Below are 23825 nucleotides of genomic sequence, written 5' to 3'. Positions count from 1 at the left end.
TTTGTCTGCTACTGACGTGCGGATTAGCCGTGACAGCAGCTAAAACACCTACTTGGGCATCATCATTTGTTGCAGGTCAGGGTTGACATTTCACATGTGGCTGAACAATTCCTGTTTCCTTAAATAACGTAACTATCCGGAGAACAGTCCGGACACTTCAATGATGTCGTCCAGGATACCGAGCAGCAGACATAGCACACGCCTGTTGGGCATTTTGATCACAATAGCCACACATCAACACGATATTGACCTTTTCCACAATTGGTAAACAGTCCATTTTAACGTGGGTAATGTTGTTGTTTATTTTTTTTTATTTATTTATTTATTGTTCCGTGGGACCACATTTAGGAGAAGTCTCCATGGTCATGGAACGAGTCAATACATGAAATTATAACACGATTGTAGAAACAGAATGAAATGAAATATAAGAAACATATTCAGGCGACAAGTCGTTAGTTTAAATAAAGAAAATCAAGAATGTAACACTGGAATTTGCTTAATTTTTTAGCTCTTCCAGGAGCTCCTCGACAGAATAGAAGGAGTGAGCCATGAGGAAACTCTTCAGTTTAGACTTAAAAGTGTTTGGGCTACTGGTAAGGTTTTTGAGTTCTTGTGGTAGCTTATTGAAAATGGATGCAGCAGAATACTGCACTCCTTTCTGCACAAGAGTCAAGGTAGTGCATTCCACATGCAGATTTGATTTCTGCCTAGTATTAACTGAGTGAAAGCTGCTAACTCTTGGGAATAAGCTAATATTGCTAACAACAAACGACATTAAAGAAAATACATACTGTGAGGGCAATGTCAAAATTCCCAGACTATTGAATAGGGGTCGACAAGAGGTTTTCGAACTTACACCATAAATAGCTCGAACAGCCCGTTTTTGAGCCAAAAATACCCTTTTTGAATCAGAAGAATTACCCCAAAAAATAATACCATATGACATAAGCGTATGAAAATACGCGAAGTATACTACTTTTCGTGTTGAAATGTCACTTATTTCAGATACCGTTCTAATGGTAAATAAAGCGGCATTTAGTTTCTGAACAAGATCCTGAACATGGGCTTTCCACAACAACTTACTATCTATCCATACGCCTAGGAACTTGAACTGTTCCGTCTCGCTTATAACATGCCCATTCTGTCTGATTAAAATGTCAGTTCTTGTTGAATTGTGAGTTAGAAACTGTAAAAACTGAGTCTTACTGTGATTTAGCATCAAATTATTTTCCACAAGCCACGAACTTATATCATGAACTACATTATTTGATAATGTTTCAATATTACACACAAGATTCTTCACTACCAAGGTGGTGTCATCAGCAAACAGAAATATTTTTGAATCACCTGTAATACTAGAAGGCATATCATTTATATAAATAAGAAACAGCAGTGGCCCCAGCACCGACCCTTGGGGAACGCCCCATTTAACAGTGCCCCATTGGGACTGAACATCATTACCACTCTCAATATTGCGGAGGATTACCTTCTGCTTTCTGTTCTTAAAGTAGGAGGCGAACCAATTGTAAGCTACTCCCCTTACTCCATAATGTTCCAACTTCTGCAGTAATATTTTGTGGTCAACACAGTCAAAAGCCTTCGTTAAATCAAAGAAAACACCTAACGTTCGCAACCTTTTATTTAATCCGTCCAAAACCTCACAGAGAAAAGAGACTATAGCATTTTCAGTTGTTAAGCCATTTCTAAAACCAAACTGTACATTTGACAGCAAATTATGTGAATTTAAATGCTGCAGTAACCTTGTATATACAACCTTCTCGATAACTTTAGCAAACACCGATGGCATAGAAATAGGTCTATAGTTGTCAACATTATCCCTGTCTCCCTTTTTATAAAGTGGCTTCACTACCGAGTACTTTAATCGGTCAGGAAACCGACCACTCCTAAAGGAAAAGTTACAGATATGGCTAAGTACTGAGCTAACATACGTGGAACAATACTTCAGTATTCTGCTAGATACCCCGTCATATCCATGAGAGTTCTTGGTCTTTAGTGATTTAATTATTAACTCAATCTCCCTCTTGTCAGTATCATGGAGGAGCATTTCAGGTAACAGTCTCGGAACACTTTTTTCTAAGAGCGCTATATGATTCCCTGTTGGGACTAGGTTTCTATTTAGTTCACCTGCTATATTCAGAAAGTGATTATTAAGTACTGTACATATATGCGACTTATCAGTAACACGGACATCCCCACTACGCACTGATTCTATATTCTCGACCTGTCTCTGCAGACCAGCCACTTCCTTTACGACTGACCATATGGTTTTAATTTTATCCTGAGACTTAGCTATTCTATCTGCATACCACATACTTTTTGCCTTCCTAATAACTTTTTTAAGCACCTTACAATACTGTTTGTAATGGGCTGCTGCATTTAGATTGTGACTGTTTCTTACGTTTTGATATAATTGCCACTTTGTTCTACAAGATATTCTTATCCCTTTAGTCAGCCACCCAGGCTGCCTGTTTGTGCTAGTACCCTGTTTTGAACGTTCTAACGGAAAGCAACTTTCAAAGAGCACGAGAAAAGTCTTGAGGAAAGCATTATATTTATCGTCTACTGTATCAGCACTATAAACATCTTGCCACTCTTGTTCCTTGATAAGGTTTACAAAAGTCTGTACAGCAACTGGATCAGCTTTCCTAAAAAGTTGGTAACTATATTTAACATGTGTTGCAGCACAAAAATCTTTTAGACTTAAAATTTGTGCATCATGATCTGAAAGGCCATTCACCTTTTTGCTAACAGAATGCCCTTCTAATAATGACGAATGAACAAAAATATTGTCTATGGTTGTTCTACTGTTCCCTTGCACTCCCGTTGGAAAGAATACGGTTTGCATAAGATTATATGAATTAAGGAGGTCTACCAGCATCCTTTTCCTTGCACAATCACTTATACAATTAATATTGAATTCACCACATATAACTAACTTTTTGTATTTCCTATAAAGTGAACCAAGAACCTCCTCTAGCTTTAGCAAAAATGTTGTGAAATCGGAGTCTGGGGATCTATAAATAACAACAGTAAGAAGTTTAGCTCCACTAAATTTAACCACACCTGCACAACATTCAAACACCTTTTCAGTGCAGTACTTTGAAACATCAATTGACTCAAATGGGATACCGTTTTTCACATACATGGCTACTCCCCCACACCGCAAAGAGCTCCTAGAAAAGCTGCCAGCCAACCTGTATCCTTGTAAGGGAAACCTCTGAATTATCTCCTTATTTAAGAAGTGTTCAGATATACCAATAATTTCAGAGTCAACATCTATAAGCAGTTCACTAACTTTATCTCTAATACCTTGTATATTTTGATGAAATATACTAATTCCCTCATTAATCGGATACCCAAGCTTTGTAGAAAGTGGTTTCTTTGTTAGAGAGACTTCCCTTAAGCAGGAATACCTATCAGCTGACTTCAATCTAAAAAAGGTACAGCTCTAACACCCACAACTACCGGAATTTTCCCATGAGTGATCCCACCACCCCCACCTATGCTGTCACCTATAAGTTTTGCCAACCTCCCCTTCCCATACCTGTTGAGGTGTAGGCCATGTCTAGTGAAACCCGTCCTGCCGATAGACTCCACCGACACCACTGAAATGTGACTCATGCCTTCTGTCATCAGCGCACCCCCAAGTCTCATGTTATTACGCCTGACGGCTGTATTAAGATGAGGCCGATCGTGACGCTGAAACAGTTCCACGAAATGCACATTCGTGTTGCCAGTCTGAGTGGCTATCTTTTCCAGGTCACCATCTATGTCATACTCCCCATCCCTATCAATACTATTACCAGCCCCACCCACAATCACTACCTGATCCTCTTTAGTAAAATCCCTACATAACCCCCCTATGTTAAAAGTCACCTGAGCCAATCCTGCATTAGGCTTCACAATGCTGGTGACCTGGTACTCACTCCCCAAAACTTCCTGCAACTGCTGGCCTACACCTCTACCATGAGAACTACCTAACAGCAGAACCTTCTTCTTTCTCTTAGACTTTGCAACTGTCCTGTTGTTGTGGTCTTCAGTCCTGAGACTGGTTTGATGCAGCTCTCCATGCTACTCTATCCTGTGCAAGCTTCTTCATCTCCCAGTACCTACTGCAACCTACATCCTTCTGAATCTGCTTAGTGTATTCATCTCTTGGTCTCCCCCTACTATTTTTACCCTCCACGCTGCCCTCCAATACTAAATTGGTGATCCCCTGATGCCTCAGAACATGTCCTACCAACCGATCCCTTCTTCTGGTCAAGTTGTGCCACAAACTCCTCTTCTCCCCAATCCTATTCAGTACCTCCTCATTAGTTATGTGATCTACCCATCTAATCTTCAGCATTCTTCTGTAGCACCACATTTCGAAAGCTTCTATTCTCTTCCTGTCCAAACTATTTATCGTCCATGTTTCACTTCCATACATGGCTACACTCCATACAAATACTTTCAGAAATGACTTCCTGACACTTAAATCTATACTCAATGTTAACAAATTTCTCTTCTTCAGAAACGCTTTCCTTGCCATTGCCAGTCTACATTTTATATCCTCTCTACTTCGACCATCATCGGTTATTTTGCTCCCCAAATAGCAAAACTCCTTTACTACTTTAAGTGTCTCATTTCCTAATCTAATACCCTCAACATCACCCGACTTAATTCGACTACATTCCATTATCCTCGTTTTGCTTTTGTTGATGTTCATCTTATATCCTCCCTTCAAGACACCATCCATTCCGTTCAACTGCTCTTCCAAGTCCTTTGCTGTCTCTGACAGAATTACAATGTCATCGGCGTCCTCAAAGTTTTTATTTCTTCTCCATGGATTTTAATACCTACTCCGAATTTTTCTTTTGTTTCCTTTACTGCTTGCTCAATATACAGATTGAATAACATCGGGGAGAGGCTACAACCCTGTCTTACTCCCTTCCCAACAAATGCTTCCCTTTCATGTCCCTCGACTCTTATAACTGCCATCTGGTTTCTGTACAAATTGTAAATAGCCTTTCGCTCCCTGTATTTTACCCCTGCCACCTTTAGAATTTGAAAGAGAGTATTCCAGTCAACATTGTCAAAAGCTTTCTCTAAGTCTACAAATGCTAGAAACATAGGTTTGCCTTTCCTTAATCATTCTTCTAAGGTAAGTCATAAGGTCAGTATTGCCTCACGTGTTCCAGTATTTCTACGGAATCCAAACTGATCTTCCCCAAGGCCGGCTTCTACTAGTTTTTCCATTCGTCTGTAAAGAATTCGTGTTAGTATTTTGCAGCTGTGGCTTATTAAACTGATTGTCCGGTAATTTTCACATCTGTCAACACCTGCTTTCTTTGGGATTGGAATTATTATATTCTTCTTGAAGTCTGAGGGTATTTCACCTGTTTCATACATCTTGCTCACCAGATGGTAGAGTTTTGTCAGGACTGGCTCTCCCAAGGCCGTCAGTAGTTCCAATGGAATGTTGTCTACTCCGGGGGCCTTGTTTCGACTCAGGTCTTTCAGTGTTCTGTCAAACTCTTCACGCAGTATCGTATCTCCCATTTCATCTTCATCTACATCCTCTTCCATTTCCATAATATTGTCCTCAAGTACATCGCCCTTGTATAGACCCTCTATATACTCCTTCCACCTTTCTGCTTTCCCTTCTTTGCTTAGAACTGGGTTTCCATCTGAGCTCTTGATGTTCATACAAGTGGTTCTCTTATCTCCAAAGGTCTCTTTAATTTTCCTGTAGGCAGTATCTATCTTACCCCTAGTGAGATAAGCCTGTACATCCTTACATTTGTCGTCAAGCCATCCGTGCTTAGCCATTTTGCATTTCCTGTCAATCTCGTTTTTGAGACGTTTGTATTCCTTTTTGCCTGGTTTATTTACTGCATTTTTTTATTTTCTCCTTTCATCAATTAAATTCAATATTTCTTCTGTTACCCAAGGATTTATACTAGCCCTTGGCTTTTTACCTACTTGATCCTCTGCCGCCTTCACTACTTCATCCCTCAGAGCTACCCATTCTTCTTCTACTGTATTTCTTTCCCCCATTCCTGTCAATTGTTCCCTTATGCTCTCCCTGAAACTCTGTACAACCTCTGGTTTAGTCAGTTTATCCAGGTCCCATCTCCTTAAATTCCCACCTTTTTGCAGTTTCTTCAGTTTTAATCTACAGTTCATAACCAATTGATTGTGGTCAGAGTCCACATCTGCCCCTGGAAATGTCTTACAATTTAAAACCTGGTTCCTAAATCTCTGTCTTACCATTATATAATCTATCTGATACCTGATGGGTAATGTATCATGAAGCAAATACCGTCCGCACTGGCGGAATGTTACATGATACCACATACTTATACATTTGTGACTATTACAGCGCCATCTATCACAAAGCGAAAAAAGTGCTCCAACTAAAACATTCATATTTCTTTATGTACTACACGAATATGCAATAAAAATGGGGGTTTCTACTTAAAAAACATAGTCGATATCCGTTTGACCTATGCCAGCGCCATCTAGTGGGCCAACCACAGCGCCATCTGGTTTCCCCCTTAAAACTAGACGAGTTTTGATCTTTGTAGTTTTTTTGTTTGATTCTTATTTCATGAGATATTTGGCCCAGTCACTATCAATGGTCCACCCTGTATATTAAGAATAATAAGGGACCCAATACTGAACCCTGTGGGACACCATTCTGGGTACCTCCCCAGTTAGAGGTGTTATGACTCGCCGATCTTTCAAAGTGCCGCCGCACAGTTACGTGTGTCCTCTACATGCGGCGCTGTCTGCCAGCCATGCAGCAGCAGCGCCACCTAAGCAGCCAGTGGCCACTAGACTCAGACTCAGTTATGATTTGACTGTTAAAGTGTACACACGTCTTACTTTGTTTACTTCATCTGTGACTTTCATGTATTGCGTCGTCCTTGAAATATATTTGTTCAACTTGAAGTTATAACAATTGGCGAAGAGGTAGTGGATTTTTCTTTTTCATCGTTGACCCACGTGTTTTCATGGCTACTTTAGAGCAACTATTGCAAGGTCTCATAGAACAGCAAACGCTTCACACAAATGCGATTCGTGATTTCGTCGCGGCATCCAATGTGGGGCGTCTCTCGCCGTTGTCTCTACCTCCTTTTCCTCCTTACGACAAGACGGCGGAAGACTGGTCTGATTACGAAAAACGTCTTCGACAGCACTTCTTGGCCTTTCATGTCGTGGACGACCAAACATGTAAGTCTCTGTTCCTTTCATGGATTTCACTTCAAATTTATCGGTTGTTGTTGCAATTGGCTCCTTTGAAAGATCCTGCGTCTTTGTCCTTTGCTGAAATATGCTCACTTCTGTCCACCTATTTTCAAAAGCATATGCATGTGGTAGCCTCTCGTGTTGCCTTTCATCGTTGTCAAAAACAACCGAATCAATCATATCGCACTTGGGCTGCTGAACTTCACGGCCTGAGTAGAAAGTGTCAATTTGCTACTGAAGTTCACCAAGAATCCTACGCTGATTCCATGGTACGGGATGCTATTATCCGGTCGGCTCCCAACAAAGAAGTTAGGAAACGTGCCCTTCAGTTGGCAAATCCGACTCTAGATGAAGTCCTATCCATCGCTCAGTCTTTTGAAATTTCTTGTGCTGTTGGAGCGCAAATTGAGGCATGGGGTGATGTCGGGGAAATAACCTCTCTGCACTGTTGACGACCGAGCGAGGTGGCGCAGTGGTTAGCACACTGGACTCGCATTTGGGAGTACGACGGTTCAATCCCGCGTCCGGCCATCCTGATTTAGGTTTTCCGTGATTTCCCTAGATCACTTCAGGCAAATGCTGGGATGGTACCTTTGTAAGGGCACGGCCAATTTCCTTCCCCATCCTTCCATAATCCGAGCTTGTGCTCCGTCTCTCATGACCTCGTTGTCGACAGGACATTAAACACTACTCTCCTCCTCTCTCCTCCACTGTTGACGAAGCATGTGGCATATCCCCGCCGGCCGACACAGCCACAGTACGCTCCCAAGCGCAGCCTCGGCCAACTGTAAACAAACCTCTAAGAAACTGCAGCAAAACCCACGGCAACTTCCTTCATGTCCGCGGTGTTTTACAAAACATTCACAAGAGGATTGTCCACAACATTGGGCCGTGTGTCACAAATGCAAAAAAAAAAGAGTCATGTGTCATCTGTTTGCAAATCCGACCACATACATGATGTTCATGAACATGGCGCTGATTCTGATTCTGTGTTGTCTGTAAATTGTACTTCTTCCCTTTCAGGGAAGTTATTCCGAACTGTCCAAATACTTGGTCGAGATGTTCGCATGCAGGTGGATACTGGTTCTGCTGCCACTATCATCAATTCTCAGACGTATCTTCAGTTGGGTTCTCCAATCCTGTCACCTGTCACTAAGCAATTACGGACTTACAATAAACAGAAGATTTCTCTCTTAAGACAATTTGATGATGAGGTATCTTAGAAATCTGTCATTCGCACTGTTCCCATATTTGTGGTCGACCATAGTAATGCGGAGAATCTTTTTGGTTTCGATGCCTTTCGCGTTTTTGGGTTCTCCATAGATGACTCTGTCAATATCATCTGTGATGCTATTCCTTATGCTCAATCAGATTCCTTGTTGACATTATTTTCGTCCCTTTTTTTCTCCTGGGTTAGGCCGTGCAAACGACTTTGAAGCTCATATCACTCTCAAACCCACTGCTCGGCCTAAGTTTTTTCGGGCTCAGCCCATTCCTGTGGCCCTTTGTGATCAGGTAAAATGGGAGCTGGATCGTCTCACTGCTTCAGGGGTCTTGCTTGCTGTCACTTCCAGTGAGCAGTCCTCTCCTGTCGTTGTCATTGCTAAGCCAAATGGTGATATTCGTCTCTGTGGCGATTTCAAAGCCACTGTAAATGCTCAATACCTTATCGACACTTACCCTATGCCTCAACCTGAAGAATTGTTCACTAAACTTGCTGGAGGCCAGTAATTTTCTGAACTTGACCTGTCAGGAGCTTATCATCAACTTCCTCTCAACGCTGCTTCCCAGCAGTTTCTGGTCCTTAACACGCCTTTCGGCCTCTATCAATACCAACGATTGCCATTCGGGGTTGCCAGCGCCCCAGCTCTCTTTCAGCGATTATTGGAACAATTATTGCTCACTGTCCCAGGGTGTATAAATTACATGGACAACATTGTTGTCACTGGCTCCACCACTGAAGAACATCTGCAGAATCTCTGCGCACTTTTTCATGTCTTACAGACTGCCAGTCTTAAGTGTAATCTTCAGAAATCAAAATTTTTTCAGGCATCTATCACATACTTGGGGTTTCAACTCTCTCGGGATGGTATTCGTCCGCTTCAGCAAACTGTCGCTGCGATCGATGCCCTTCTTCGCCCTACATCTGTTAAGGAACTGCAGGCCTTCTTGGGGAAAATAGCATACTATCACAGGTTTTTACCATCTGCTGCTTCGGTGGCTCAGCCGTTGCATCGCCTGTTGCATAAAAACATGCTGTTTCACTGGTCCGCGTCATGCGATGCGGCTTTCCAGAAATTGAAGACTATGCTGAAACAGGCCCCGTGCCTGGCTACTTATCGACCTGGCCACCACCTTGTTCTTGCCACGGACGCCTCTCAATACGGGGTTGGTGCAGTCCTTAGGCACCATTTTTCTGATGGTTCTGAACAACCCATTGCTTATGCCTCCAAAACGCTCACGGATGCCCAACAAAAGTATTCTCAAATTGAAAAAGAAACTTTGGCCATTATTTATGCTCTTCATAGGTTTGGTGTTTTTCTCTATGGATCCAAATTCATCTTGTTACGGATCACACACCACTTCTTTCCTTGTTTCATCCATCCAAGTCACTTCCCGACAAGGCTACACACCGCCTCCAGTGTTGGGCTGTTTACTTGTCTCGTTTCAATTATGAGATTCATTTCCGGCCGACAGCTCAACATGCTGATGCACTGTCTCGCCTTCCCATGGGTCCTGATCTGGCATTTGATAGGGACGAACTTTTGTGTTTCCACCTGGATGTTGCCGAACAACGGGTTGTGGACTGGTTCTCCATCACCGGGGACCGGCTGGTGGCTGCTACAGGTTCTGACCCTACCCTCTCCCGGGTTTTACACTGTATTCAGAAGGGTTGGCCAGATCGTCCGTCCGCTAAGACTTCTGATCCGTTGCGGAACTACTACACTTTGTGTTACCGCCTCATGGCTAGGGATGGTGTTATCCTCCTTTCCACCGAAAATGATTCACTGCGTGTTGTGGTACCTGCGTCTTCACGTGCTTCGGTCTTGCACCTCCCTCACCAAGGGCACTGGGGTGTCTCTCGCACAAAATCTCTGGCGCGCAGTCATGTCTACTGGCCCGGCATCGACTCTGAAACCGCACACATGTTCGCTGCCTGCGGCCCTTGTGCGTCACAGGCTGTCCCCCCGAAGTCATCTTTGTCACTGTGGCCTTCACCTGAGAAGCCCTGGGAGCGTATTCATGCTGACTTCGCGGGACGTTTTTAAGGTACTTATTGGCTTCTCGTTATTGACGCCTACTCTAACTTTCCTTTCATTGTCCGTTGCACGTCGCCTACCACCGCGGCAACCACCAATGCTCTAGCTCAAATTTTCTCTTTGGAAGGCCTTCCCTCTACTCTCGTTGCTGATAATGGTCCACAATTTGCCCCTTCGATTTTGCGGATTTTTGTGCCTGTCACGGCGTCATGCATGTCACGGCCCCTCCATTCCATCCACAGTCAAACGGTGAGACTGAATGACTGGTCTGCACATTTAAGGCTCAGATGAGGAAACTCCTGACTTCTTCTGCTGCTGATGATGCACTTCTCCAATTTCTGGCTTCTTACTGTTTCACCTCTATGGGCGACCACAGCCCGGCTGAGCTCTTACATGGCCGACAGCCCCGCACTCTACTACATCTTCTGCGGCCTTCCACCTCATCGCCACAGGTGGCTTCGCTTGGCCGGTTCACCGCCAGCGACCTTGTCTGGGTACGGGGATATGGCAGGCGGCCAAAATGGAGTCCTGGCCACATCTTACGACACCGTGGCCGATCCCTGTATGAAATCCAGATGGACACAGGTGTTGCAGTGTGTCATTCGGACCAGCTTCGGCATCGTGTGTCGGCAACACCTGTTCCGGATGCTGCTACACCACCTTCGACTCTACCGGACACTCGGGATACTGGGATCTCTCATTACTCACAAGGCAGTCCTCTCACCATCATATCGGTGCCAACACAAGCACTCACGCCACCAGGAGACGTGCCCATGCAGGAACCAGATGACCATCATCTGTCGGAGCAACACTACTCGCCTCCTTCTCCTACGGATGCGGACACAGTGCCCATGTCTCCTGTTATAACAACCGGACTTGCCGCAAAAGCCTTTGCGAGATCACAAAATATCCCAATAGGTGATGTTCGGTTATTCAATGCATTTAATATTTGATGAGTGAAAGCATATATAGCATATTCTGTTGAAAAGCCTTTCTAAAAACCAAATTGACATTTTATTAGAACTTCATTTTTACAAATATGTGATGCTACTCTTGAATACATTACATTTTCAAGAATTTTGGATAAATCTGTCAGAAGTGGGATTGGATGGTAGTTGTTAGCATCAGACCTATCCCCTTTTTTATGCAGAATCCCACTTATTTCTTGGGAACAAGCTTTTAGTACTCTGTTGGAAATGCTATCAATTCCATGTGAGCTTTTACTTTTGAGTGAATTTATTATTTTCCTAATTTCAGTAGGAGAGGTGGGTTGAATTTCAATTTTATCAAATTGCATAGGTACTGCCTCTTCAACATACTGCCTTGCATTTTCTAATGAATAGCTGGATCCTATTTTCTCTACAACACTCAAAAAATGATTATTAAAAATGCTTTTTACTTCTGACTTCTTGTTAAGAAACTTTTCATTGTGTCTGACGGAAATACTGTCTTTTCCTGTGCTCTCGGTTGCTCTGTTTCCCTTTTAACAATATTTCAAATTGTTTTAATTTTATTATCAGATGTGCTAATCTCAGATGCAATACACATACTTCTGGACTTTTAATAACTTTTCTTAATACACTGCAGTAGTTTTAATAATGAAACTTCCTGGCAGATTAAAACTGTGTGCAGGACCGAGACTCGAACTCGGGACCTTCGCCTTTCACGGGCAAGTGCTCTACCAACTGAGCTACCCAAGCACAACTCATGCCCCATCCTTAAAGCTTTACTTCTGCCAGTACCTCATCTCCTACCTTCCAAACTTTACAGAAGCTCTCCTGCGAACCTTGCAGAACTAGCATTCCTGAAAGAAAGGATATTGCGGAGACATGGCTTAGCAACAGCCTGGAGGATGTTTTCAGAATGGTTTGCAGGAGAGCTTCTGTAAAGTTTGGAAGGTAGGAGAAGAGGTACTGGCAGAAGTAAAGCCGTGAGGATGGGGTGGGTAGCTCAGTTGGTAGAGCACTTGCCCGTGAAAGGCAAAGGTCCCGAGTTCGAGTCTCAGTCCAGCATACAGTTTTAATCTGCCAGGAAGTTTTATATCAGTGCACACTCCGCTGTTGAGTGAAAATCTCATTCTGGAAAGATCCCCCAGGCTGTGGCTAAGCCATGTCTCCGCAATATCCTTTCTTTCAGGAGTGCTAGTTCAACAAGGTTCGCAGGAGAGCTTCTGTAAAGTTTGGAAGGTAGGAGACAAGGTACTGGCAGAAGTGAAGATGTGAGGATGGGGCGTGAGTCATGCTTGGGTAGCTCAGTTGGTAGAGCACTTGCCTGCGAGAGGCAAAGGTCCTGAGTTTGAGTCTCGGTCCTGCACACAGTTTTAATCTGCCAGGAAGTTTCATATCAGCGCACACTCCACTGCAGAGTGAAAATTTCATTCTAGTTTTTATAATGTTTCGCTGTTTTGGGATCATTACTTTTCTGTTTACAAGATATTTTTATCCCTTTAGTAAGCCATGGTTTTTTACATGGTTTCTTACAATTATATTTCACTGTTTTCTTAGAGAAATTGTTTTCAAATATACTCACAAAGGTATCATGAAATAGGTTAAATTTTAAATTAGCATCATGTACCCTGTACACCTCATCCCAGTCTAACTGTTTCAAGCTTTCCCTAAAATTACGCATTGTTAAATTGTTAATTGAACACACTACTTTGGAGAACTGTTTTGCATTACTGTATGTATCTATATCATATACTTTAACTAGCTGTGCATCATGATCAGACAGACCATTCTTAACAAGAAAAGTTTTTATTTGATTAAATTTATCTTGGCCTATGAAAATATTATCTATCAGTATGCTGCTTTCCTGTACCACCTGAGTAGGAAAATCAATAACTGATGCCAAAACCAAGTAATACTCAAGGTCAAGCTTTCTATCGCATTCTTTCAGAAAATCTACATTGAAATCCCTGGAAACAATAAGCTGCTTTCCTCTGTCTGACAGATAGCACAACAAAGAATCCAAGTTCTTCAAAAAGAGTTGCAAATTTCCCAGTAGGGACCTATACATAGCTACAATTATAAAAGTGCCATTGTTTAGTTTAAGCTCACATGCACATGCTTCTATATGTTGCTCTATGCAAATTTTTTTTAATTTCCAAATTTTTCATACTATGACAGATTTTAACATATATGGCAACTCCTCCTCTCTCCACAGTGTTTCTACTTAAATGTGCTGAAAGCTTATATCCAACTACAATTACCGTTTCCATACCTGTGACTATATGATGTTCAGACAGGCATAGTCCATCTATTCCACCCTCAGTTTTTAAATCTTCCTAACAAACAAGACGCTCATCTACTTCGTTTTTTAATCCCCTGATGTTCTGATGCAATATATTAACATTATTTTTCACTATTCTTTTATGTGAATCTTATGACTACTAACATTATTTTTCACTGTACTGTTATGAGAATTTTGTGATATTTTAATGTCTCTAGTACTTGCCTGTCTGAACTTCTCATTAAGCTTAATTTCAATCAATGTAAGATGATTGGACACTAATCTTAGACTAAAAAAGTACTCTCATGAGTTTCAGTGCCCCCCCCAAAGATTCTGCTATCATTCCAGCCAGTTAACCATTCCCTTTCCTATCGAGATGCAGGGCATGTCTTGTGAAGTCCCACCTACTAACACCATCAACAGGAGCCAAACCTATGCCTGACAAGGTAGCTGCCCGAAGCAGCTGATCTAGCTCCATATTGACCCTCCTGACAGAGCCATTCAATTGGAGCCAATCATACTGTATGAAAGCAGGAACCAAGCCCGCATTTGTATGGTTTGTTGCTGACAACAATTCCAGCATCATCCACAAACTGCATTAACTGTCCCTGTATTGACTGACCAAGTGCAACAGGCATGGAACTCCAACCCACAAACTGATATCTGGCACCTATGCAACACAATGCATGCTTGCATTCCTGCATTCAACATTCTGGTGGTTACACTAGTTATTAATGTACCAGAATTTCATATTTGCAATGGTTTATCTCACACACTTACATTAATCTGTAATCTTGCGATGTTAATCACCTAATATGTTACATAGACAAACATATTTCCAAAATTTCATTACTCTACATTAATTTTGTTTTGGTGTTGCAATTTTTTTGTCAGTGTATTAGCAAACATCAAGCTAGGTCAAGAGACAGAGAAAGATTTACAAAGAAAGAACATAAGAGAAGCTGAACCAATACATAAAGATAATTTAAGAACAAAAGTCTTTCAAATGAAAGTACATTAAGGCAGAAATAAAAGAACACTGGCTTTAAGTGGTCTAAGAAAAGGAGAAAGAAACTCAGTGAAAGGATGAAGGAATATTGAAGTGAAATGAATAGAATGTGAAGAACTGATATTGGCAAATCCCCTGATGATGATGAAACTTGAATCACTAGCAACAACAAGGTTCTAATATTCGGTATCACATATTTTGTGATGTTAACAAATATTCTGTAATCAGCTACATTTCAGCATATTTTCCTTACTACCTGAAATGTATGCACATATCTCACTTACATCCATGAAATATTTCGGCCATATCCCTCTTATTTGTCGACCTCCTCCCAAATCATAAATTTTGACATTATAGCCTTTGTACTTCAGAGAAGCAGAGGAGAATCCAACTGTAGGTAAGACCGTTTTCACTGGTTCTGGAACAAAATAACAATATTATCTTATTCTCAAACACCACTGGTGTTGTAACAGAAAAAAGCAACAAGTGATAAAAGTATTGTTCTCAAAATTCTTACCTCCTGTAAGTCTTTTGACAACTGTAGTTTTCCCTGCATTGTCAAGTCCAACAAGAATTAAAACAATTTTCCTGTAAAAGAAAATAGAAGCTGTAAATGTAGTAGACTGTAAACAAAAGAATAATAAAATCAAGTTTATAGTCTGAGTATATTTAAATGTATATACACATGGCAGAACAAATAAAATAAAAACATAAGTAAGTTCTGAGACACACTCAGAACTTAACAGAAACCTTTAACAGACTGTTTATGATGCTCTAATTATTAATACTAATAGCTTCAACACCAAAACATTGTGCATTTTTGTCTGAATCACAAATATACTTGCTTCACTTGCTATGTAGGTCTGTGTATTATGTCCCTATGAAAACAATAGAATGCTGAAGATTTTATACCACTGTTGTGAATGAGGATGAAAGTGAAATGACAGAGGGACAGGAAGACACATAACTGTTATTGGTCAGATGTTATTTAAAGATTAAAAATTTACTGAAATAATCAATATATGAATAACTCTTGGGAATATGTTATGCTTCAGTTCATAAGACAGTGCAAAGGATATCAAGGTCCAGCTGCAGAAGCTACTAAAAATGTTTACCGAAAGACAAAAACAATAATAGAGTTATTCAGTTCAGACTTGAAGATTCTGATACAAATTTTTTTGCCTTATATACATCACTGGTTTTTGGCATTCTGTCTGATGGTGTTCTAGAGCTTATACAATAGTTCATTAGTACTAAGCTGCCAACTTTAGGTACCAGAACATATTTGACAGATGTGGCATGTATGAGAAGTATTGTACACTGCCTGACAAAAAAAGTAAAGTGCCCAGAGGGGGCAGAAAAACATTTGAAACTTCAGGGGTTGAGAGAGTATGTGATGTAGATAGAGTGATTACAAGACCAATTCAAACTTACAAAGAACTTGCAGTATGAGTCCACTTATCAGTTTGATGTTGCACCCTTCTGGTCAGGATGGATGCATTTATTCAGCGGGGAAGGGTGCCATAAAGACAGTGCATCCACTACCAAGGAAAATTGGCTCACAACTGTTGTAACTGATCTTTGATATCCTACATACTGGAAATGAGGCAAAGTTGACAGCTGAGTTGGTTCCATACATTCTATCGGGGACAGATCTGGGGCTCTTTCTGCCCACAGAAGTACCTCAACATCACACATATGGTTGACAGAGACATGTGCATGATTCTATTGAAAAATGGTACCACGATATGACAGCATGAGAGGTAACACATGAGGGAACAGGATGCCCATGACGTGCGGTTCTGCTATCACAGTTTTCTCAGTCACTACCAGCTGTGACCTGATGACATACTCGATGGCTCGCCACACCGTGATGCCAGAAGTAACACCACTGGGCATATCCAAAACACTGGAAGAATGGGACCGCTCCAGAAGTCACAAACATACTCAGCAACGATGGTCATCTGAAATAGTTCAGAACAAAATTAATCACTGAACACAATACAAGAATATTCATCGGCAATTCCCGGTCAGAGTACCATTCCAAAAGCAGCTGTATGTATTGTGGTGTTAATGGCAGCTTATGCATGTGACAGTAATTCCCTAATCCAACAGTTGCTACTCTATGACCAATGCTACATGCTACAGTATGACACAGAATGTTATGAGGAGACCATTAATTTTTTTTCAGGTGGGAGGCACAGGGTTGTGATGCACTAAGTGCACAATGACATGATCATCCTCTTTCATCTATATCTACATTTATACTCCACAAGCCACCCAACGATGTGTGGCGGAGGGCACTTTACGTGCCACTGTCATTACCTCTCTTTCCTGTTCCAGTCACGTATGGTTCCCGGGAAGAGCGACTGCCAGAAAGCCTCAGTGTGCGCTCAAATCTCTCTAATTTTACATTCGTGACCTCCTCGGGGGGTATAAGTAGGGGGAAGCAATATATTCAATACCTCATCCAGAAACGCACCATCTCGAAACCTGGACAGCAAGCTACACTGTGATGCAGAGCGCCTCTCTTGCAGAGTCTGCCACTTGAGTTTGCTAAACATCTCCGTAACGCTATCATGCTTACCAAATAACCCTGTGACGAAAAGCGCCGCTCTTCTTTGGATCTTCTCTATCTCCTCTGTCAACTCGATCTGGTATGGATCCCACACTATGAGCAATACTCAAGTATAGGTCAAACGAGTGTTTTGTAAGCCACCTCCTTTGTTGATGGACTACATTTTCTAAGGACTCTCCCAATGAATCTCAACATGGTACCCACCTTACCAACAATTAATTTTATGTGATCATTCCACTTCAAATCGTTCCACACGCATACTCCCAGATATTTTACAGAAGTAACTGCTACCAGTGTTTGTTCCGCTATCATATAATCATACAATAAAGGATCCTTCTTTCTATGTATTCGCAATACATTACATTTGTCTATGTTAAGGGTCAGTTGCCACTCCCTGCACCAAGTGCCTATCCACTGCAGATCTTCCTGCATTTCGCTGCAATTTTCTAATGCTGCAACTTCTCTGTGTACTACAGCATCATCTGCGAAAAGCCGCATGAACTTCCGACACTATCTACTAGGTCATTTATATATATTGTGAAAAGCAATGGTCCCATAGCACTCCCCTGTGGCACACCAGAGGTTACTTTAACGTCTGTAGACGTCTCTCCATTGAGAACAACAGCCGGCCGAAGTGGCCGTGCGGTTAAAGGCGTTGCAGTCTGGAACCGCAAGACCGCTACGGTCGCAGGTTCGAATCCTGCCTCGGGCATGGATGTTTGAGATGTCCTTAGGTTAGTTAGGTTTAACTAGTTCTAAGTTCTAGGGGACTAATGACCTCAGCAGTTGAGTCCCATAGCGCTCAGAGCCATTTGAACCATTTGAGAACAACATGCTGTGTTCTGTTTTCTAAAAACTCTTCAATCCAGCCACACAGCCGGTCTGATATTCCGTAGGTTCTTACTTTGTTTATCAGGCGACAGTGCGGAACTGTATCGAACGCCTTCTGGAAGTCAAGGAGAATAGCATCTACCTGGGAGCCTGTATCTAATATTTTCTGGGTCTCATGAACAAATAAAGTGAGTTGGGTCTCACACAATCACTGCTTCCGGAATCCATGTTGATTCCTACAGAGTAGATTCTGGGTTTCCAGAAACAACATGATACGCGAGCAAAAAACATGTTCTAAAATTCTACAACAGATCGACGTCAGAGATATAGGTCTATAGTTTTGCGCATCTGCTCGACGATCCTTCTTGAAGACTAGGACTACCTGTGTTCTTTTCCAATCATTTGGAACCTTCCGTTCCTCTAGGGACTTGTGGTACACGGCTGTTAGAAGGGGGGCAAGTTCTTTCACGTACTCTGTGTAGAATCGAATTGGTATCCCGTCAGGTCCAGTGGACTTTCCTCTGTTGAGTGATTCCAGTTGCTTTTCTATTCCTTGGACACTTATTTCGATGTCAGCCATTTTTTCGTTTGTACGAGGATTTAGATAAGGAACTGCAGTGCGGTCTTCCTCCGTGAAACAGCTTTGGAAAAAGGTGTTTAGTATTTCAGCTTTACGCATGTCATCCTCTGTTTCAGTGCCATCATCATCCCAGAGTGTCTGGATATGCTGTTTCGAGCCATTTACTGATTTAACGTAAGACCAGAACTTCCTAGGATTTTTTGTCAAGTCGGTACATAGAATTTTACTTTCGAATTCACTGAATGCTTCACGCATAGCCCTCCTTACGCAACTTTGACATCGTTTAGCTTCTGTTTGTCTGAGAGGTTTTGGCTGTGTTTAAACTTGCAGTGAAGCTCTCTTTGCTTTCGCAGTAGTTTCCTAACTTTGTTGTTGAACCACAGTGGGTGTTTCCCGTCCCTCACAGTTTTACTTGGCACGTATCTGTCTAAAACGCATTTTACGATTGCCTTGAACTTTTTCCATAAACACTCAATACTGTCAGTGTTGGAACAGATCTGTTAGGTAGTCTGAAATCTGCCTTCTATTACTCTTGCTAAACAGATAAACCTTCCTCCCTTTTTTTATATTCCTATTTACTTCCATATTCAGGGATGCAGCAATGGCCTTATGATCACTGATTCCCTGTTCTGCGCGTACAGTCGAAAAGTTCGGGTCTGTTTGTTATCAGTAGGTCCAAGATGTTATCTCCACGAGTCAGTTCTCTGTTTAATTGCTCGAGGTAATTTTCAGATAGTGCATTCAGTATAATGTCACTCAATGCTCTGTCCCTACACCCATCCTAAACATCTGAGTGTCCTAGTCTATATCTGGTAAATTGAAATCTCCACCAAAGACTATAACATGCTGAGAAAATTTATGTGAAATGTATTCCAGATTTTCTCTCAGTTGTTCTGCCACTAATGCTGCTGAGTCGGGAGGTCGGTAAAAGGAGCCAATTATTAACCTAGCTCGATTGTTGAGTGTAACCTCCACCCATAATAATTCACGGGAACTATCCACTTCTACTTCACTACAGGATAAACTACTTTGTGGTGGTCAGATGTAGTTGACTGGAACAACGATTATGAATATGCCTGCCCTCATGCTCCCATGCTGTTTGACATGGGTACACTTTCATATCCAAATTCCTGACAAATCAGGTTATTGTACAATTCGATCAGTTGGCCAAATGGAGAACCACAATGAGGCCGCTTTCAAGCTGTCAGGTGCTGATAGCACTGTCTCACATGAGTAGCCACCATCTCCAAGTCCTTTACAGTTCTCATGCAACATCTGTGACTGTTCATGCTCCTTATAAACCCTATCAAGCCAGGTGCTGATAGCACAGTCTCACACGAGTAGACACCATCTCCATGTCCTTCACAGTTATCACTCAACGTCTGTGACTCTTCGTGCGCCTTATAAACCATATCAAGCCATGTAACCACAATAAACATGAACAACACATCAATAGTCTGTATAGTCTGTACATGTATGAAGCTGCATTGGCATCCAACCATGAAATCTGGGTGTTTCAGTACTGTTGTCAAGCATGTACATCAATGCAGCAAAAGGTGGGAATTTAAAACACTTTGGGTCCATGCATTTGTGGAATAGGATGCTGTGGAGTGAGAAGAGAGAAGGGGATAGATGGGTGAACGACAATGACTAATGAAGGTTGAGACCAGGAGGGTTACGGGAATGTAGGATATGTTACAGGGAGAGTTCCCACCTGTGCAGTTGAGAAAAGTTGGTGTTGATAGGAAGGATCTAGATGGCACAGGCTGTGAAGCATTCATTAAAGAGAAGAATCTTGTGTTGGGCAGCATGCTCAGCAACCGAGTGGTCCATCTGTTTCTTGGCCAGTTTGTTGGTGGCCATTCATGGGAAAGCAATTTGTTGGTCGTCCTGCCCACGTAGAATGAAGCACAGTGGTTGCAGCTTAGATTGCAGATCACATGACTGGTTTCACAGGTAGTCCTGCCGCTGATGAGATAGATTATACTTGTGTCCGTATTGGAGTAGGTGGAGAAGGGAGGATGTATGGGACAGGTCTTGCATCTAGGTCTATTACAGGGATATGGGCAATGAAGCATGAAGTTGGGAGCAGGGGTTGTATGGACAAGAAAATTGTGTAGGTCCAATGGGTGGCAGAATACCACTGAGGTAGGGTTTGGGAAGATAGTGGACTTATTAAAGACCTTCTCTCCTTCTCCCAGTCTCTACAGTGGAAACATTTTTCGCCACCAACCCTACCAATCAGACTCAATCTAATACCAATGTTGAATGTTGACTGACTCAGTTCACTCCTACTTACAACTGTGATCCACTCCCACTGTCCCCAAATCACCCCCTGTTAACTTTCCAGAATTTCTTAACCTCAAATCTTACCTCACCATCATTCAGCAAATCAATCAACATGCAAGCTAAACTTACACCCACAGAAAGAACTGCAATCCACCACCTAAAATCTGGTCCCAACCTTATTATTCTACCAGCTAACTGCAAGGATTATCTGGCAGAAGGACTCTGCCAGCTGTCAGATTCATCTGCCTACAAACCCTCTCACAGTGACTCCATTCCAGAAATCCAGTAGGAACTCCAGCCTCTCCTCAAATCCTTAGGCCCATCCCAGAACTCCGCAGAGTCTGTCTCTCTCCCCATCCCTATCACTCACCACACTTCTATCTTCTACATGCTTCCCAAAATCCATAAACCTAGTGACCCAGGACGCCCCATTGTGGCCGGTTACTGTGGTCCCACTGCTCTTGGAGACCAACACCTTCAGCCTATCACCCACAACCTACCCTCCTATATAAATGATAGCAACCATTTCCTCCACCGACTCTCCAAAGCTACTATTGCTTTACCACAAAATGCCCAGCTCATCACTACTGTTTCCACCTCCCTTTAAACTAAGATCTCTAATGCTCATGGCTTAGCCACTATTGAACATTAACTTTCTCAATGCTTGATGGAATCTAGACCCACAGCTTCCTCCCTGGTTACCGTGACCAACTACATACCCACCCACAATTACTTCTCCTCTGGACATTACCTACAAACAAACCAGGGTTATGGCAGTAAGCACAAGCATGGCAAGCAGCATCCTATGCCAACCTATTCATGGGCCATCTATAGGAATCCTTCCTAAACACCCAGAACCGCAAACCCCACACCTGGTCCAGATTCACTGATGACATCATGATCTGGATTGAGGATGAGTGCACCCTAACTACATTCCTCCAGAACCTCAACACCTTCTCACTCATTCACTTCACCTGGGCATCCTCAACTCAACAAGCCACCTTCCTCAATGCTTACATCCATCTCAGAGATGGCTACATCAGTACCTCTATCCATATCAAATCTCACCAGCAGTACCTCCACTTCAACAGCTGCCACCCATTTTATGCAAAGAAGTCCTTTCCATATAGTCCAGCCACCCGTGGCTGTTGCATCTATAGTGAGAAGCAGTCCTTCTCAAAATATACCAACCGTCTCACTGAGGCTTTCAAAGACCATAATTGCCTTGCCAACCTTGTACAGGAACAGATCTCCTGTGCTTTATCTCTCCAGTCACTCACCACCTCCCAAAGTCCCACTGTCCAGCCACAGAGGAGCATTCCCCTCATGACTCAGTACCACCCAGTTCTGGAGCAACTGAATCATATTCCTTGCCAGGGTTTCAATTACCTCTCATTGTTCCCCGAAATGAGGAATGTCCTACCCACAATCCTCCCCACACCTCCCACAGTGGCATTCTGCTGCCCACTGAACCTACACAATGTCCTCGTCATTCTTGCACAATCCCTGTTCACAACCCCTTGCCTCGTTGCTCATATCCCTAGATGCAAGACCTGTGCCATACGACCTCCCACCACAGCCAACTCCAGTAAATTCGCAAGCATCACCTATCCACCAAAGGCAGGGCTACCTGTGAAACCAGTCATGTGAACTACAAGCTAAGCTGCAACTACTGTGCTTCATTCTAAAAGGGCAAGGCAGCCATCAAGCTGCCTGTCCGCATGAATGGCCACTGACAAACTGTGGTCAAGAAACAGCTGGACCACCCAGTTGTTGAGCCCATAACCCAACACCATGCTCTTCACTTTAATAACTGCTCCAAAGCCTGTGCCATCTGGATTCTTCCTATCAACACCAGCTTTTCTGAATTGCACAGTGGGGAACTCTCCCTGTAATACATTTTACATTCCTGTAACTCTCCTGGCATCAATCTTCATTAGTAATTGTCTTTCACCCACCTATCCCCTTCCCTGTTTCCACTTCACAGTCTCCTATTCCACAAGTGCACCCACAGTGTTTTTACTTCTCTCTTTCTCCGCCCCCCCCTCCCCCCTCCATCTAACCTCACAACTGCACCTAGTTGCCCTACCCTCTCCCTACCTCATCCTGTATGCTCCCACGAACTGCACTTCACCATCCCCGACCCTTACTGTGCTCTCCCTGCCCCAGCCTACTTCTGACCCCCACCACCCAGATTGCTTCTCTCATCACACGCTGTTGCTCACAGTCTGGTCTTGGCAGCCAGAGACAGTGGTCATGTGTGTGTGAGCTGCATTTGTAAGTATGTGTGTGCTTACATTGTCTATTTCAGAGGAGCTCTTCTGGTCAAAAGCTTATGTGTTTAGTAATCTTTTTGTTGTGCCTGTCTGTGATTCAACATCTCAGCTATATGGTGAGTAGCAAACTATCCTTTTTATAATATTGTCACTATTTCATCCTGGATTTTCCATTGACTGATTAGTACTACTCATACCGTACACATTTTAGGTATCCAGTCTATTGGTCTTAATGTTAAGTCAGAGTTCTTGTGCTCAAGTCATGATACACAGGACTCATAATTAATCATAATGAACACAAACTATTAAATCGATAATATTTTTTATCTTTAAGTGCTAATGTCATTACACATTGTTAATCAGTTTCCAACTGAACTGAATCTAGTTACAGTGGGAGGGTATACCACTCTCCACGAGCAAAACCATTTACAGCATTGATACCAACCTCTATACTGAACATAAGAGAACATTAATTTGACAGGTACATTGAGATGAAATGAAAACAATTTTATGCCCAATA

The 23825-nt window shown here is 42.4% G+C and overlaps 1 protein-coding gene across 2 annotated transcripts in view; it reads right to left on the bottom strand.

Annotated features, from left to right (window-relative positions):
* LOC126244136 (ADP-ribosylation factor-like protein 13B) overlaps positions 1 to 23825 on the bottom strand; it is a 225396-nt gene that overhangs the window by 144117 nt on the left and 57454 nt on the right. For both annotated transcript variants that reach the window (XM_049948212.1, XM_049948213.1), the window contains exons 2-3: positions 15269 to 15339; positions 15036 to 15169 (exon numbers count right to left, since the gene is read on the bottom strand). In XM_049948212.1, the coding sequence (XP_049804169.1) occupies positions 15036 to 15169; positions 15269 to 15339 (205 nt within the window). The remainder of the gene's footprint in view (positions 1 to 15035; positions 15170 to 15268; positions 15340 to 23825) is intronic.

Source organism: Schistocerca nitens, chromosome 1, assembly GCF_023898315.1.
Source record: "Schistocerca nitens isolate TAMUIC-IGC-003100 chromosome 1, iqSchNite1.1, whole genome shotgun sequence".
Taxonomy (NCBI): domain Eukaryota; kingdom Metazoa; phylum Arthropoda; class Insecta; order Orthoptera; family Acrididae; genus Schistocerca; species Schistocerca nitens.
The sequence above is the reverse complement of the archived record's forward strand: the minus strand, read 5'-3'. Positions and strand labels throughout refer to the sequence as shown.